Source organism: Amphiprion ocellaris, chromosome 10 (assembly GCF_022539595.1).
Source record: "Amphiprion ocellaris isolate individual 3 ecotype Okinawa chromosome 10, ASM2253959v1, whole genome shotgun sequence".
Classification (NCBI taxonomy): domain Eukaryota; kingdom Metazoa; phylum Chordata; class Actinopteri; family Pomacentridae; genus Amphiprion; species Amphiprion ocellaris.
The window spans coordinates 30544792-30559263 of record NC_072775.1 but is presented as its reverse complement, the minus strand read 5'-3'; the positions used below and the strand labels follow the sequence as shown (position 1 = coordinate 30559263).

At 40.2% G+C, this 14472-nt stretch overlaps 1 protein-coding gene across 1 annotated transcript in view; it reads right to left on the bottom strand.

Annotated features, from left to right (window-relative positions):
* LOC111568578 (contactin-associated protein-like 4) overlaps nt 1–14472 on the bottom strand; it is a 188509-nt gene that overhangs the window by 59104 nt on the left and 114933 nt on the right. The window contains exons 11-12 of the mRNA XM_055014360.1: nt 4196–4302; nt 1606–1725 (exon numbers count right to left, since the gene is read on the bottom strand). Of these exons, the coding sequence (XP_054870335.1) occupies nt 1606–1725; nt 4196–4302 (227 nt within the window). The remainder of the gene's footprint in view (nt 1–1605; nt 1726–4195; nt 4303–14472) is intronic.

Sequence of the window (14472 nt, the reverse complement as noted above, 5' to 3'; positions counted from 1 at the left end):
GGCTGTTGTAGCAAAATTTAAATTGCACTTGGATGAATTGTTACTCTGCCAAACAATGCAGCCAAGTTATTTGATGATCGGCGTATGTTTGTCTGTCCTTCTGTCTGTTCGCAACATTACTAAAAAATGGATGATATGGAAACATATTTGGATGAAATTTTCAGGGAAGGTAAGAAATGACACAAGGACCAACTGATTTGATTTTGGAAGTGATGCAACTTATAGTCTGGATCCGTGGATTCATTCGTGCGGATCATTGTGAGATAGCGTCATGGCTTCACTCTAACTATAACAACAGGTGAACACTACGCTTACTGATGTTTACATTGCAATCCTACTATAAATCAACCACTGCGGACTTATCGGAACTTATCTGTCGGAAATTGTACAAGGAAGAATTGTTAAATTGTAGGGGTATTTCCGAGTCCCATCAATTCCTGCCGCCTGCTACATATTTATCACACACCTATACTCAGCACAAGGTCATTTTGTTTGTGGGTACATCTATTTTAAATGACCACATTCTATGGTGCTGTGACTTCTGATCATCAATAACTAATAAACAAATGCTGCATTTCTGACAATGCCTCATGGGGGAATGAACAGACTTGTACTGTGCTCTCTGAGTGTTTTTCTAGTATTTGTAATGTGACGATCACAAACAAGTCTGGGAATTACTTAATCAGAGCATATAATAGACCAGACCGTGACTATGTTGTGACCAGCGTCAAGCACCAACATCTGATAAGACAGACACCGTGAGGAGTTTCTGTTGTCTTCATGAGAAAAACAAAGGTGTGCTGTGTGGAGGACAGATACTATTATAAGTTTGCAATTGTTGTTTGAATCTTGGCCAGACCTCTGAACATGAGCCTGATGTCGGAGCTCTGCCCTTTCAGCTGGAATATTCACTCTGCATTTCCCTTCGTTATTATTCATTGTTACTCCTTTCATTCTTTAATAAATTACAAAAACAAATACCGTTACGACTTGACTGTTTTTGCTACGGCTCATCCAGATTTCCACAACAGTTGCCAATTAAGTTTAAAGCAGTCCTAACTGTTGCAGATCTATGTTTTTGTTTCTCATCTTTTTCATATACACACACACACACACACACACACACACACACACACACACACACACACACACACACACACACACACACACACACACACACACACACACACACACACACACACACACATTTGCTGTATTTTTAATGCTGGCCATTGCAACGACCACCGTTATCCATGCATGTAAGGAAAAAAAATTAATTGCATGCCAAAACAGACAATGACAAAGAGAGACAGGGCTAAAATAGAAAATAGAAAACAAAAGAAGCACAGCACGCAACGAGACAGAGAGGGGGAAGTGTGTCATCATAATTCACATTTATATGATCATGCAAATGGCACGAATGATGGAGTCACGGAAAGACAAGGGAGGAATGAGGCTGAGAGAGACAGAAAAAGCAGAGGAGGTTGAAGATAAAGCGGATCAGAGTGTGATGGGAGGAGTGCCATCGTTTACAATTATGCAAATGTTAAATCACAGGAAACACTGACGGGAGGAAGAGGAGGAGTGAAGGTGTTAGTGTGTCACCTGTCATGTTGCAGTAGACCAGCTGTGGTTTGATTGGTCCGCTGCCGTCCACGTCGATGTAAAAATGTCCCGACGTGTTGCCGTTGTGTTTGTACGCCTCGCAGGACTGTTCATACACAGCTGGGGAGGAAAATAATGAGAGTATCAGCATGTGAGGGGATGAAGATTGTAGGTGCTGCTGAATCAAAGTCTCTTGAACAAAATCCGAGGTTATATTTCAATAAATTGGAGTTTAATCCAACTGGAGATGACAGGAACAACAGACAGGAATACACAGACTCCATATGTTAAACTTTATTATCCTTATTCTGTCTTCCTCCCCTCATCTCATGCCAACACCACTGCATCCTCTGCAGTCAAAGAATCAAGTCAAATCCGTATCTTAAAGTTCCCACACTCTGCTCACCTGTTTATCTCCACCGCCAAAAGGCCTTTGATTCATCGCATCCCCTCAGCATGGTTCGCTTTTTCACAGAGACATCGGCAATAAAAACGAGACCAGAGGTGAAACCATGTGGGAAAGTCTCCCCCTTTTCAGTCTCGAGGATTTGACTCGAGGCAATCGGCACGCAAAACCAGCAAATCTCACCTTTAAGCTCACCTCGCTGCCACGGCTTTATTTATTTATCTGGCATTTGGCATTTTAGTCACAGCTACAGACTCATTACCTTCCATCATATCGCTCACATACAAACCAGTTTTATAACACTGTGATCTCCTGCATCAGAGAGAGAGAGGATGTGCAGATATTAAATATAGCTCCCAGGGTATCTAAAGCACATGTGTCAAACTCAAGGCCCGCGGGCCCAATTCGGCCCACAGGTCTTGAGTTTGACACGTGCTTTAGAACGATCTACATCTGATTCTGTTAAATAACCCAGTGAGGAGATTTGGGGAGGCTGGAGGAGGGGAAAAGGACAGAAAAATCTCAACTGAGTCATGTGAGGCATTTAGGGATTAAAGTAATATTGTATAAATATGTTAAGTTCAGTCCTGATTTGCTGACAAGTTTATTATTTTTCTCATAGTTCTCCATTAAAACAACCTCTTGACTGAAGCAGCTGCACACGATTGCTTCATTTTGTCCAGAAGAAGAGTCACATGATGCGTTAAAAGCCCACTTTTATATGAACACACACAGTCTGAAGCAGAAAGTTTAAAATAAAGAAAGTTGATAACCTCCTTTGTGCTATCTTTGACTGGCGCTTCATTTTTTATCAAGCCAAAATACAAAAAGAAAACCTGAATATGTGGAACTGGCTTTGTAGTTCAGCCCTCAGGTTGGTGATCCGACAGGTGATACAAACAAGACTGTGAACAGGACAAACTGGAAGATGTAGGACCATACATACAGAGAACTGACTGGGCAGACAAGACACAAGTGAACTAATGAGGCAAAGAGAGGAAGTGACACAAAGATCTCTACATAATTAACCAGGAAAACGACTGCGAGCTGTTTGGTCCCTGTACAACCAAAGTGAGAGCTGTATCCACAAAGTCAGACACAGTTCTTGTGGGTGTTGGACTGGGCTGTCCTTTTTCTCCGATCCTGTTTGTGGTGTTCATGGACAGGATCTCACGGCTCAGCTGGGGTGAGGAGGGTGTCTGGTTTGGGGACCTCAGGATCACATCTCTGCTTTTTGCAGATCATGTGGTTCTGTTGGCTTCCTCAGACCATGACCTTCAGCACACAGTGGTAGCGGTCTGCAGCTGAGTGTGAAGCGGTGGGGATGTGGATCAGCACCTAAAGTCTGAGGCCATGGTTCTCTGCTGGAAACCGGTGGATCGCTCCCTCCGGGTTTCGGGGAGTTGCTTTCCCAAGCGAAAGAGTTCAAGTAACTCGGGATCTTCTTCACGAGTGATGGGAAAATGTGGGTGTTGTCCATCTATGCTCCAACCCTCATGAGTTTTGGGTACTGACCAAAAGAACAAGATTGCGGGTACAAGCGGCTGAAATGAACTTCCTCTGCAGGGTGGGTGGGCTCAGTCTTAGAGATAGGGTGAGAAACTCGGACATGGACGGAGCTCGGAGTAGTGCTGCTCCTTCGCGCTGAAAGAAGCCAGTTGAGGTGGTTTGGACACCTGCCTCCGGGGAGACTTCCTTTGGAGGTTTTCCGAACACGTCCGCCATGGAGGAGACCCAGGGGCAGACCCAGACTTATGTATCTCATCTACCCTGAGAACACTTTGGGATCCCCCAGGAAAAGCTGGAAACGTTGCTGAGGGGAGGGACGTCTGGAATGATCTTCATCATCTGCTGCCTCTGCAACCCGGTCCCAGATAAGCGAAAGAAAATGACTGAATGGACAACTGAACCAAACTCAACACCATGACAACACTACTTTCATCTAATGTCTCGTTTTCACTGGACCAACCAGATTTTTATTATATTCACTAAAAGAAAGTTTCATCTGATCTCATCTCGCCAGATCATTCTCAGTTTGCCTCCCAATTTAAATTATTCAGGAGTAAATAAAAAAGCCCCCTGACAAGTTTCGTCTCCTCATTTGTCTTCCACCTGTCCATGCTCACCGCTCTCCTCATCTAAACTGGTGGTCATGAGGTGTTTGCTGTCCGTCAGGTGACTCACCGCTGTGGCAGGTGGCTCCGCTGTATCCGCTGTCGGAGCAGTTACAGTGGAAGACGGTCCAGGACTGACTGCAGCGACCGCCATGTTCACAGCGACTCGGGGAACACCTGGAACACAGACACACAGAGCACGACCCGGGTGAAGTTTTAAAATCGACTGAGCGCTGATCAGGTTTGCCAGGCTGACGTTTCAGAACGCTGCTAGCACACTCTAACAGACTGCAGAAGACGCCCGTGGAAACCGAAACCTTCCTTTATCTCCTGAATATCAAGTGGAGTAAACATACTTCTACATGAAAACATCATTCATATTTTAGCCGATTTACTTCTGTTTGTTCCTGGAAAACTATTCTCATGGATTTTATGATAAAGATGGATTTCTGCTGCATAACTAAACATCCTCAGTGAGCTGACAGAGAGGTGCTGAATTAACGCCGGGAACTACATCAAGCAGCAGCAAGTTTGATTAAAGCACTGTACAAAGCAGAAAAGTATAATAAATAAAAGGAATCCACTGAAACAGGAGATTCTTTGTTTCCACTGAGAATTTTAACATGTGCTTTGTTAACTGAGGCACAAACTCAATTGTAGGACTTGGAGGTTGAAAAATGATTGCAGAATGAACAAATAAACAATAAGTGCATACATAAATATTAAATATATAGGTTTTGGTAATAAAAAGAACATAATAAAGTTATTCTCTTACACTGATTTCTACATTTCCATAAAACGAGGCTCAAGATGGACGTTTATGTTCCTCATGTTCTTATAAAACCACTCAGTGAAGACAAAGTTTATCATCATTGTTTTGACTTCAAATGAAGAGATGTCAATCACGTTTGCTCATTCTCTTTCCTTATTCATTAAACTATATCTTTCTATGCATATATTTGTTTTTTATGCCTGTATTTCTACATTTCTTTACAATTTTATGTATTTTTGTGTCTGTAATGAGGCCAGAGGTCCTGACCTCACTTGAAGCCATTGCAAGTAGAAGATTTAGCATCGTTTTTTCAAATAATTTCCCTACTTTGAGCCTCCTCACCTCCTCAGTCCTCCTAAAAAGATTTCTAAATTCCTAAAATTCATCTTGAGGACAGGTGAGACTTGCCACTGGAGTTCAAAGCGAAGATGCACAGGTGTATTCTCACTGTAATCGTTTTAGAAGAAGCTTTTCAGCACCTGTGATGCGTGAAAGAAGCGTAACAAACAGCTGGAATCTACAAACCCCTGCAGGGGCAGGACTGACTCATGGCATCATTTACCTGTATAGTACTCTCTTTTATACTCCACAGCAGTGTGTTTATGTTGAATAAACGTATAAAACTGAATGATATCTGTACATTCTTGTCACATTCCACCACGTTATGAGCGGAATTCTAAGTACAGTAAGTCTATTGTGCTTTGTCATGAACACTGTTCATCATCTGACAGGGATCATAAAATATAAACTACTGGCTGTAACACAACAATGGACAGATGATGCAGCTGTGCTATACATCATATATAACTCACAGTGGGACTGAATAAGACAAGACGATGCGCAAACAGAGAAATGAGAGGAGCGGCTTGTGTCGTGTAGATTTGATAGGAATCGTTTGCTTCTGTCTGGTCGACTTCTTTAGACAGATACAGATACAGATGCAACAGGAGATGATGTATGGAAATGGAGAAATAAATTGTAATTATGTCATTTTTCATCACCGAAATGCATGTATTCTTTATTCATGTCTTGATTTAAATAGGTATGTATACTGTTTATGTCATTTTTCATCTTCCACACAGGCTACCTATTAATACAACCACAGTGCTGAGAGAAAAGCTGAAAAAAAGCATGTTCTATATCTTCAAACAGTAATTTAAAAGATGGATGAATAATCTAGGAATAGTCTCTTACTCAAATACAAATGCACTGTGGGTAATGTGGACATTAACTTTGACAAAAAGAGGAATGCCATGACAAAAATGCATAAAAGAGCCAAGTAATGGAAGGAAAGCAACATGAAATCAGCTGAGTACAGTTCTTTGGCTGCTGCAAAGTGTGTGCCTCATTGTAACTGTAATGAAGATGTTTCTTAGCGTTTAAAAGCACTTTGAATTTGGGGTCACAAACTAAAGCTGATTATTGGAGAAATAACACTTTCAAACTCCTTTCAAAAGAAAAAAATACTGCATTAAATTAGAACCTGTTGCTGAAATGCAGCTTTGTATTTCACAGAAGGAAAAAGCCTTTTAGCCAAAGCTTCTCAAGGTTATTTATTTGATGTCCATAAGCACGGCTAAACATGCTAATAAATAGCAGCTCAAACAGAACACCTTTCACATTAAATATAAGGTTTAAACATTTAGGTGACGCTGTGGGAACAAAATCACAAAACAGTTTCCTTGAATGGAAAAGACAACTTCTAAAGAAGATCCGTTTTTTTTCACTTTTCCTCAACGACATCAAAAGAATAATTTCATTACTTTTCATTGCAGATTCTTGCTCTACACTTTACTTTCAATTTTTATTTGAGGAAAACTTTCCCCCTTTGAACAGAGAATATCCTTTCACTTTGTCACATCTTCCCTGAGTGCTGCCAAAGTGTTTGAAGAAGCTCCTTCAATGGACACGAACCCCAAGAGATTCTACTACTGAAGCTCTGTGCGTTTATTTATAGATAAATATCATACTGCTGTAACCGTCATGACATCAGGCCTGTGTGGGAGGAAGGAGAGGGATGGAGGCAGCTGAGTGGCAGAGAAAACACAATGGTTTGAAATAGAAATCAGCAAACTGTGACAATCGAGACTAAAATTGACAACGAAACACTTTAAAGAAGCTCTGATGTATGTTTCTCTTCCTTTAGATGTGGGTGGTCTATAATGGGTATAATGCAAGAGGCTGACGAGCTACCAGGGGAGTTCAGTAAATGTCTGCGAAATGACAAATGGTGTGGGGAAATGCATTCATTTCTCTCTTTCATTGTGCTTTTACATTTTTCATAAACACGTGTGAAAATGTGACTCGTGCTCCCAATGGGCCAGTGGAGGTAATTCATGACTGTGAAAGCCAATGATAGTGTCATTTATTTCAATAGAAACAGAGTGGTTTGTTATTAGAAAGAAGAAACGGGGGAGAGAGCAGCAAAGAATAAATGCATCTGTGTGCAAACCAAAAAAATTATTTTACCACTTAGATGCATAAGTGGGTCAAACATGACACGGTGAGGTCGTTTTCTTGCAATATCCATCCATCATCTATACACCGCTGGAGTCTATCCCAGCTGATTTAGGGTGAAGGCAGAGGACACCTGGACAGGTCACCAGTCTATCACAGGGCCACATATACAGACAAACAATCACAATCGCATTCACACCTACGGACAATTTAGAGTTACCGATTAACCTCAGCATGTTTTTGGACTGTGGGAGGAAGCTGGAGAACCTGGAGAAAACCCACAGATGCACAGAGAACATGGATCTTCCAGCTGCAAGGTAAAAGTGCTAACTACCGAGCCACTGCACAGCCCCATTTTCTTTATGTATTTATTTATGTATTTATTTATACAGTCTGGATTTGGAAACTAGCACACAAATTGTGCTGTGTGTCTAATTTTATTAATCACATGCTGATTAACTCCCTTACTGCAGGCAGTAACAAGGTTAAATCCAGCTAACATGATCCGTTCAGTTAATTATGTCTATTTCCTCATATTATTTGACCTGGCGGCCTTATAATTAGCAAAAAGTAAGCACAAGATTAACAGCGAACATCTGCAATCACATATAAACCATGCACATAGAATGTGATTTGTAGCTCCTCTGTATTTCGATGTGTTTTCTGCATGTTTTATTCTAAATGCTGTGCCTGTCTTGTTTAATTGCTGAAGAGGTTTTCTGAATTTGCTTGTTTCCTAAGTTTGTATTTGTGTAACAGGGACAGTAGTGCAGCAGTGGTTGTGGGTTAAATATATATGAATTGTTGTATTAGGAATATATAGATTTTATTTTATTGGTCTTTTATTGTTATTATGTTTATAGTTAGAATTACACAAAGTTCTGTCTGCCGCTCAGTCGTCATGTGGAACCTTGGCTGGGGGGTTCCTGTACTCCTACGTACACTTTTAGCCACCCACGTCGTCCTATAAATGAGTTATTCCCGCCTTACTTCTACCCTTTTGTTTGTGCGTTCTGAGAGAGAGGTAAGAGAGATTATGCTGTTGTAATTTGTGTGTTTTAATGTCATATAATTCTACTCAAGAGTTCACTTTCCTGTTCTAAAAAGGTTATGTATTAATTAATTTCTGCAGGAGCACAAGTCTTGTGTGACAGACAATTTTGTGTCTTTTTTATCGACTGTAAAGGGCTGTAATAAACGGAGATCGCCTCCAAAAACTATCTGTGTCAGCTGAACTAACACACCGCAGAGAAGAGAAGCCACTGGTTGCATTTGGTTTCTCAAACTGTCGGAGTGTCACAACATACCATTGTGTAGAAATCGTGAGGATAGATACCTAAAAGTCGTGCACACAAAACCACAAGTACGACTGCAGCACCTGAGATAATACTGGAAACTACATGGATCAGCCTCTGGTCGACACATAATGACATTACATGACCTCACTCTCTTGAGATGAAGATGGGCACAAAAGACGACAGGAGGCGATGACTAATAGTATTTTTATCCACACGGTTGTTTTGTATCTGTTCCCAGAGCGGCTGACACCTCCAGGAGGTTCAACGCCGACAAAAACACACATTTTACGTCACCGGTGGTTGCAAAACTCAGGCTAGCGGGTTTGTGTTGAGTTTTTTTTATACCTTTATGTCCTTAAATGTGCCTCAATGAGCATATTTGCTTATGTAAATGTCTGTGCCAGTGTTTAACTGTGTGTTTGCTCAAACCCAGGCAGGAATATTGAAGAGAAAACAGATGACTGCACAGAATCTGCAGCCTCCTCTTTATTTAGATAAAAGCCCTAACTCAGCAGCCTGTCAGCCTGCTACAGTGTGATTTTTACCTCCATTTATCTCTGTGCTGCTTTAATCTCAGAGTAAGCTGGAGCCTTGCAGATAAAGCACTTAGCTTTCACTTTAAATTCACATTACCACACTGCTTGGTTCTTCTGAGTTACATATTTAGTATTTGTGTCCGTGTGTGAGCGAGTTACAGGCAGGACTTCAAGGATCTGAGTGTTGATGCCATCAAATTCAGCCTGTCAGTGGCGGTATATACAGTGTAAGATCCTTTATAGCAGCTGTGTCTGTCTGACTGCTGATTAGCTACAAAGTCAAGGTAGGTTTTGTGCAAAACGAAGTGTCCGAGCAACACCATCAGTTAAATGTGTGGACACTCAGAGGTGAGAAACAAGGAGATGGACATAAACAGTACAAATTACTGTGGTAATTCTGCTTAAATGAATGGAAGATGCTGGTTGCTCAAGTGACCTGGTCAGAGAGAAGCATTTTATTAAAGCAACACGTGATCTTGCCTTAAATCTGCAGGAAAAAAGATTCGTTTTTAAGTCAAGACAGCTCACACTGCATGTCTATAGCTATTAAATGAAAAGTGAAATCTTTTGTCAGGCTCTGTGATCAATACTTTGCTGAGCAGTTTGATGCGAGTATCAGTGGTGCCAGATGGCTTTTAATGGAAAAGCATCATGGTGCTACACTTGTAATTGTTCATAGCTCCTACCTCATTGTTCTCCAGATCCTATGAGGCTGATAAATAACCCTGAAATCTACACTGACAGTTTCTCATGAGTGAAGGTTTAGCTGTCAGTTTGTAATATTTGCACCTCACATGTATGCAGCCTCTGGTAGATTATGACAAAAAACACATTTTTATATGTGCTAATGTTACAAATACATCAACTTTGCATCTGTGCAGCAGTCAAACAGCAGCTTTCTAACCCTAATCCTAAGGTAAGGATAAAGGAAAATGCATATCAAAAAGGATAGAAAACTTTGACACAACAATATTTCCCACTGGAATATGAGTTATATGCTAGCTAGAGCTGATAGATGTCTATCAAAGGTGGAACATCGTGAAAAAATACAGTATTCTGGAAATGTAAAGATGACTCCATGTTTTGTCCTCCCAGCAGGTATCTCTGGATCTACAGCTACATGTTTCTGATCTGCAGTTACACGACTCTCCCGCCTCCAAGTGTTTATTGTTCTCATACGCATGGCTCATCTTCTGCTTACCAAAAGTGGCCCACTATGTGGCTCGCATTCCACACCTGGCTCCAAGCAAGCGAGCCAGGATTCTTACACATTTAAAAGTTGAGAATAGGCTGAGATCATTTCGACTTCTAATCATTCACTTTACCAGATACAACTGCGACACCAGCTATCCTGAGGCAAACTTCTGAGGCAACCAGCTACGAGATGGTTCGATTAGTCTTTCGTCCCTATACCCAGGTCAGATGACAGATTTGCAGGTCTGTTCTACATTTTCTGTTCATTCTTCCCTTTACCCTCAGCCCAACTGGTTGAGGCAGATGACTGCCCTCCCTGAGTCTGGTTCTGTTGGAGGTTCATCCATCCCGTACTGCAAAGTGCAGCTTAAAGTGAATCCAGAGAAAACATTGGATTTGTTGGGTTTCTCTGGATACATAAGGTCTAAGGGGCATATTGTGGTGTTGGTGCTGGGTTTGTGGCCACAGATCATTTGGGTGCTGTATGTTGCACTGTTAGGTCTTTATGGTTTGGGTTTGTCGATGCTTGATTGCATTTGGATGGAGGGAGTTAGGAGACACTCAAGGCTCTTCGCTTTGTTCCTTGAGCTGTTCCTGAGAAGTATGTTTGCGGCTGTATTTTGTACATTGTTCAGCTGGAAGAGGCGAAGAGGCCATTTCTGCATGGGGGAGGTGGTGCTTGGTGGCATGTGGCATGTGGCATGTGTCAAAATAACATCTGCATTGATGCAGGACCTGAGAAACACAAACTGAAGATTTATATTATCATCATCACTGCAAAAGACTAAATGGAAGCAACAATCTAAGATAAAAGGTTCATCCTGATATCACCCACTACCACCCCATGTTCACTGCAACTAAAACTGCAGTTCTTTGAGCAGCAAATGGTGTGTTCTCATGTTGGGCCTCACAGCTTTATAGATAGATATACAGCCATGTTAAGGTCAGTAATCATCACCTGAGGCAAGGATCACTGGGAGGACTGAGCAGTTCAGGTTTTGGACTTACAATCAACTGCTTAAATGCCCTTGTGAGTGGAGACCCTACTCCTGTACTGACTTTAGCTTTAGCTTTTCAAGAGGTTAAATCATTGAAAAGTTGGGTGACTTTGTAATGGTGCTCTACAGACAACTCTGAATTTGAAAAACCTCGACCTCCTACATGACCAAGTATGATGGACAGGCTTAGAGATAAGGTTAAAAAAATGCTTTTTTTTTTTTTACAACAAAAGTAAAAAATTATTGGTGTTTACAATAAAAAAAGGAGAATTAAAAGGTCTAAGGACAGTATATAAATAGAAGTAACATGTAGGAGGGGTGCTTGACTCCAGGTGGACCCAGGATTTGTGGGTTTATTGCACATTTGAAACAAGTAGTAATAATGGTTTTTAGTAGGCTACTGTGCAAAATATTATAAATTGATGTAAAACACTATGTTAAGGCCTCTTCTGTCATCATTTGTTTTCTCCTGTGAAGAAAAAAATGAGCCACTTGAACTTAGGGAATGTGTCAAGGTGCTGTAATTTTGTTTTAATAAACGGAAAATGAATTATCCCAGAAAGGAAACCTCCCAGTTGACAGAGACTTGCCGTTTTAGTTGAGAGTATGCTAGCAAGTGCAAGAAGTCCATCAAAGGTGTTCTGAAATGTAAGGTTGCATCTTGTTCTCTCTGTAGCATCTAGAGCCAAACACAATTTTAAAAGTTCTACTTGGAAATTTTAAAGTTGGACCTCATCTTGTGCAGCACTAGTGTCCAAAACCTCTGGAGGTTTCACACATTCAACTTGCAAAGTTCAGATAGTTTTTTCTTTGGAATGTTTTTAGCCAGGCATGTTGTGTAAATAATTAATAGAGGCATCTGGATTTTAATCAAATCAGCATGCTGTTTACAAATCTGCCTCACTGTTACCATGTTGGACAGATTTGCATTGACAATAAAAGCCAGAAAAGGTTGGACCAGGATGGTTGAGTGGTCAAAGTGTTGCACTCAAGATACAATGATAAGATTCACATAAGTCCTCATGGGTTCAAATCCCACTCCTGCTATTCAGTCTCTATTGTCAGAACTACAGTCATCAAACATGTTTCCCTTTACGCTTCTCTCATCAGGAATTAATTTAATAAAATAATAAATTAAACTGGGACGGCTGAGCGTTTATTGTGTAACTGAGTCTGAACCCCACACCTGGTGTTATGTTTTACTGGACCTCTATCATGTCTTTGTGATCACGTTGCTTGCAGTGTTAACATGAGTTAGACCTGCGGTAAATTAGATCTGTGTTGATTCAGTTCCAGTCCTGTAACTGACAGGTCAAGTCAATTAAATGGGTGGCTGCTTCTCGATTGTGCTCATTGCATGAGGTTAGTCTGCTATTAGACCTGGATACAGACACATAAACACTGAGTTAATGGCCTGTTCTGAGGTCAGAGAAGAGTTTGGAAGGTTTGACTCTGACTCCATTTTCCTTTAAACTTCCTATCTCACAGACCCTGAATTTAATCAGTGGGAACGTACTGTGGGAAATATGATTTTTTTCTTGTTCTGTTCCAGTAAGCAGTCAGATCTCTGCATCAGCTGAATACTGCTGAATAATTATGTGATAAAATGTAGAGAAAGAACATTATTTAATTAAAAGCACTGGAGTAGATTCTCTTTCTCTAGTAAAAATGTGTAGCTGGTGTGTGCATAGTATTCGTTTATATGTGTATATTTATATCATGCATGAGGGTGTCTTTGCTGGTTGCTATTGAGGGGAGTGTTTATAATTGCTGTAATCATCCATTTAATTGTGTTTTTGGTGTATCAGAGAGACAGCAGGTGATGCTTTAACTCCACGTGACTCATTTTCCTGATCTAAGCTGGTGATAAGGTAAGATGATGAACTCTTTTCTACCTTTCATTCTGCATTTATCTATAGAATACGGCTAGTGAAAGCTGTGATAATTTCCTTTCATCTTTTTAATGATGTCCTGGGTCCAGCAATGGGATGCAATGATGGTGTATCGGTCGGTCATACTATTACTAAACTGAAATATCTCAACAGATATTAGATTGGCTGCATAATAGTCGATGCATTCATGGTCCTTGGAAGATGAATTGAGGAGCAGTTATTAAGAAGAAATCTGAGCGGATTTTGGTCATCCCATCAGATTAAATCTTGAAATCAGGTTGTTCAAAACGATAAAGTATTCTGAATTTGCATAAGAACACATAAACCTGTCTTGGTTTTGATCTGGATGAAATTCCCAGTAAGTGTTTTTTTAAAACTTTTGTAGTTGGATTTGATTATCAAGTGGATTATGTTAATTTTGATGATTCTTACTTCAGAATAGTGTTACTTTTTAAATGACAACGGTCACATAATGCTCTGAGGAAGATTGCAGATGCGGTTGAAGCATGTCAGAAAGGTAAAAGCCATCTTTTTCTTACTCAGTTGTTGGTTAAAAAGTAACGCTATTCTAAGGATTTGAATATTTGCAATCCACCCCAAGTGAGAACGCTGGATCTATGGTGGATCTGAGGAACAAAATGTGATAAAACTTTAAAGCTGGCCACATAATACAACATTTGTGTCCTGTGGTATATAAACATTTCTTTTATATTTTGCATATGATATGTTTACTGATAAAGCAGCGAGACATTAGGCTACCAATCAAGCATTTGAGTTTAATAAAAAGAAATTTTGTTCCCATAAAATATCAGTGTCACTGTTACAAGGAATGAGCAATAAAGCTGGTCTCATTTTCACTGGATATTTAGCATTTTTATGATTTAAAAAACATGTTCAAAATATCTGCAGTTTATTTAGTTCGCATTTTCTGGTTGCAGATCAGATGCAGGGTTTCACTTTTGAAAAGAAATTAAAAATAGAAGAAGATTATATTGTTTGTTTGTTTGTTTGTTTGTTTGTTTGTGTGTAGTTTTCTGTCCTTTCTTTTTTTTTTTTTTTTTGTCCTTTCAAATACAACCTATTAAAGTGGCCTCAGGCTGGTGGATTAACTGATCCTGGATTGCAAAATTTGCGATTTAAAAATCCCGATTATTCATTTGAAAATACTTCACACAAGTAAGAATAGCATTTTACGTGAGA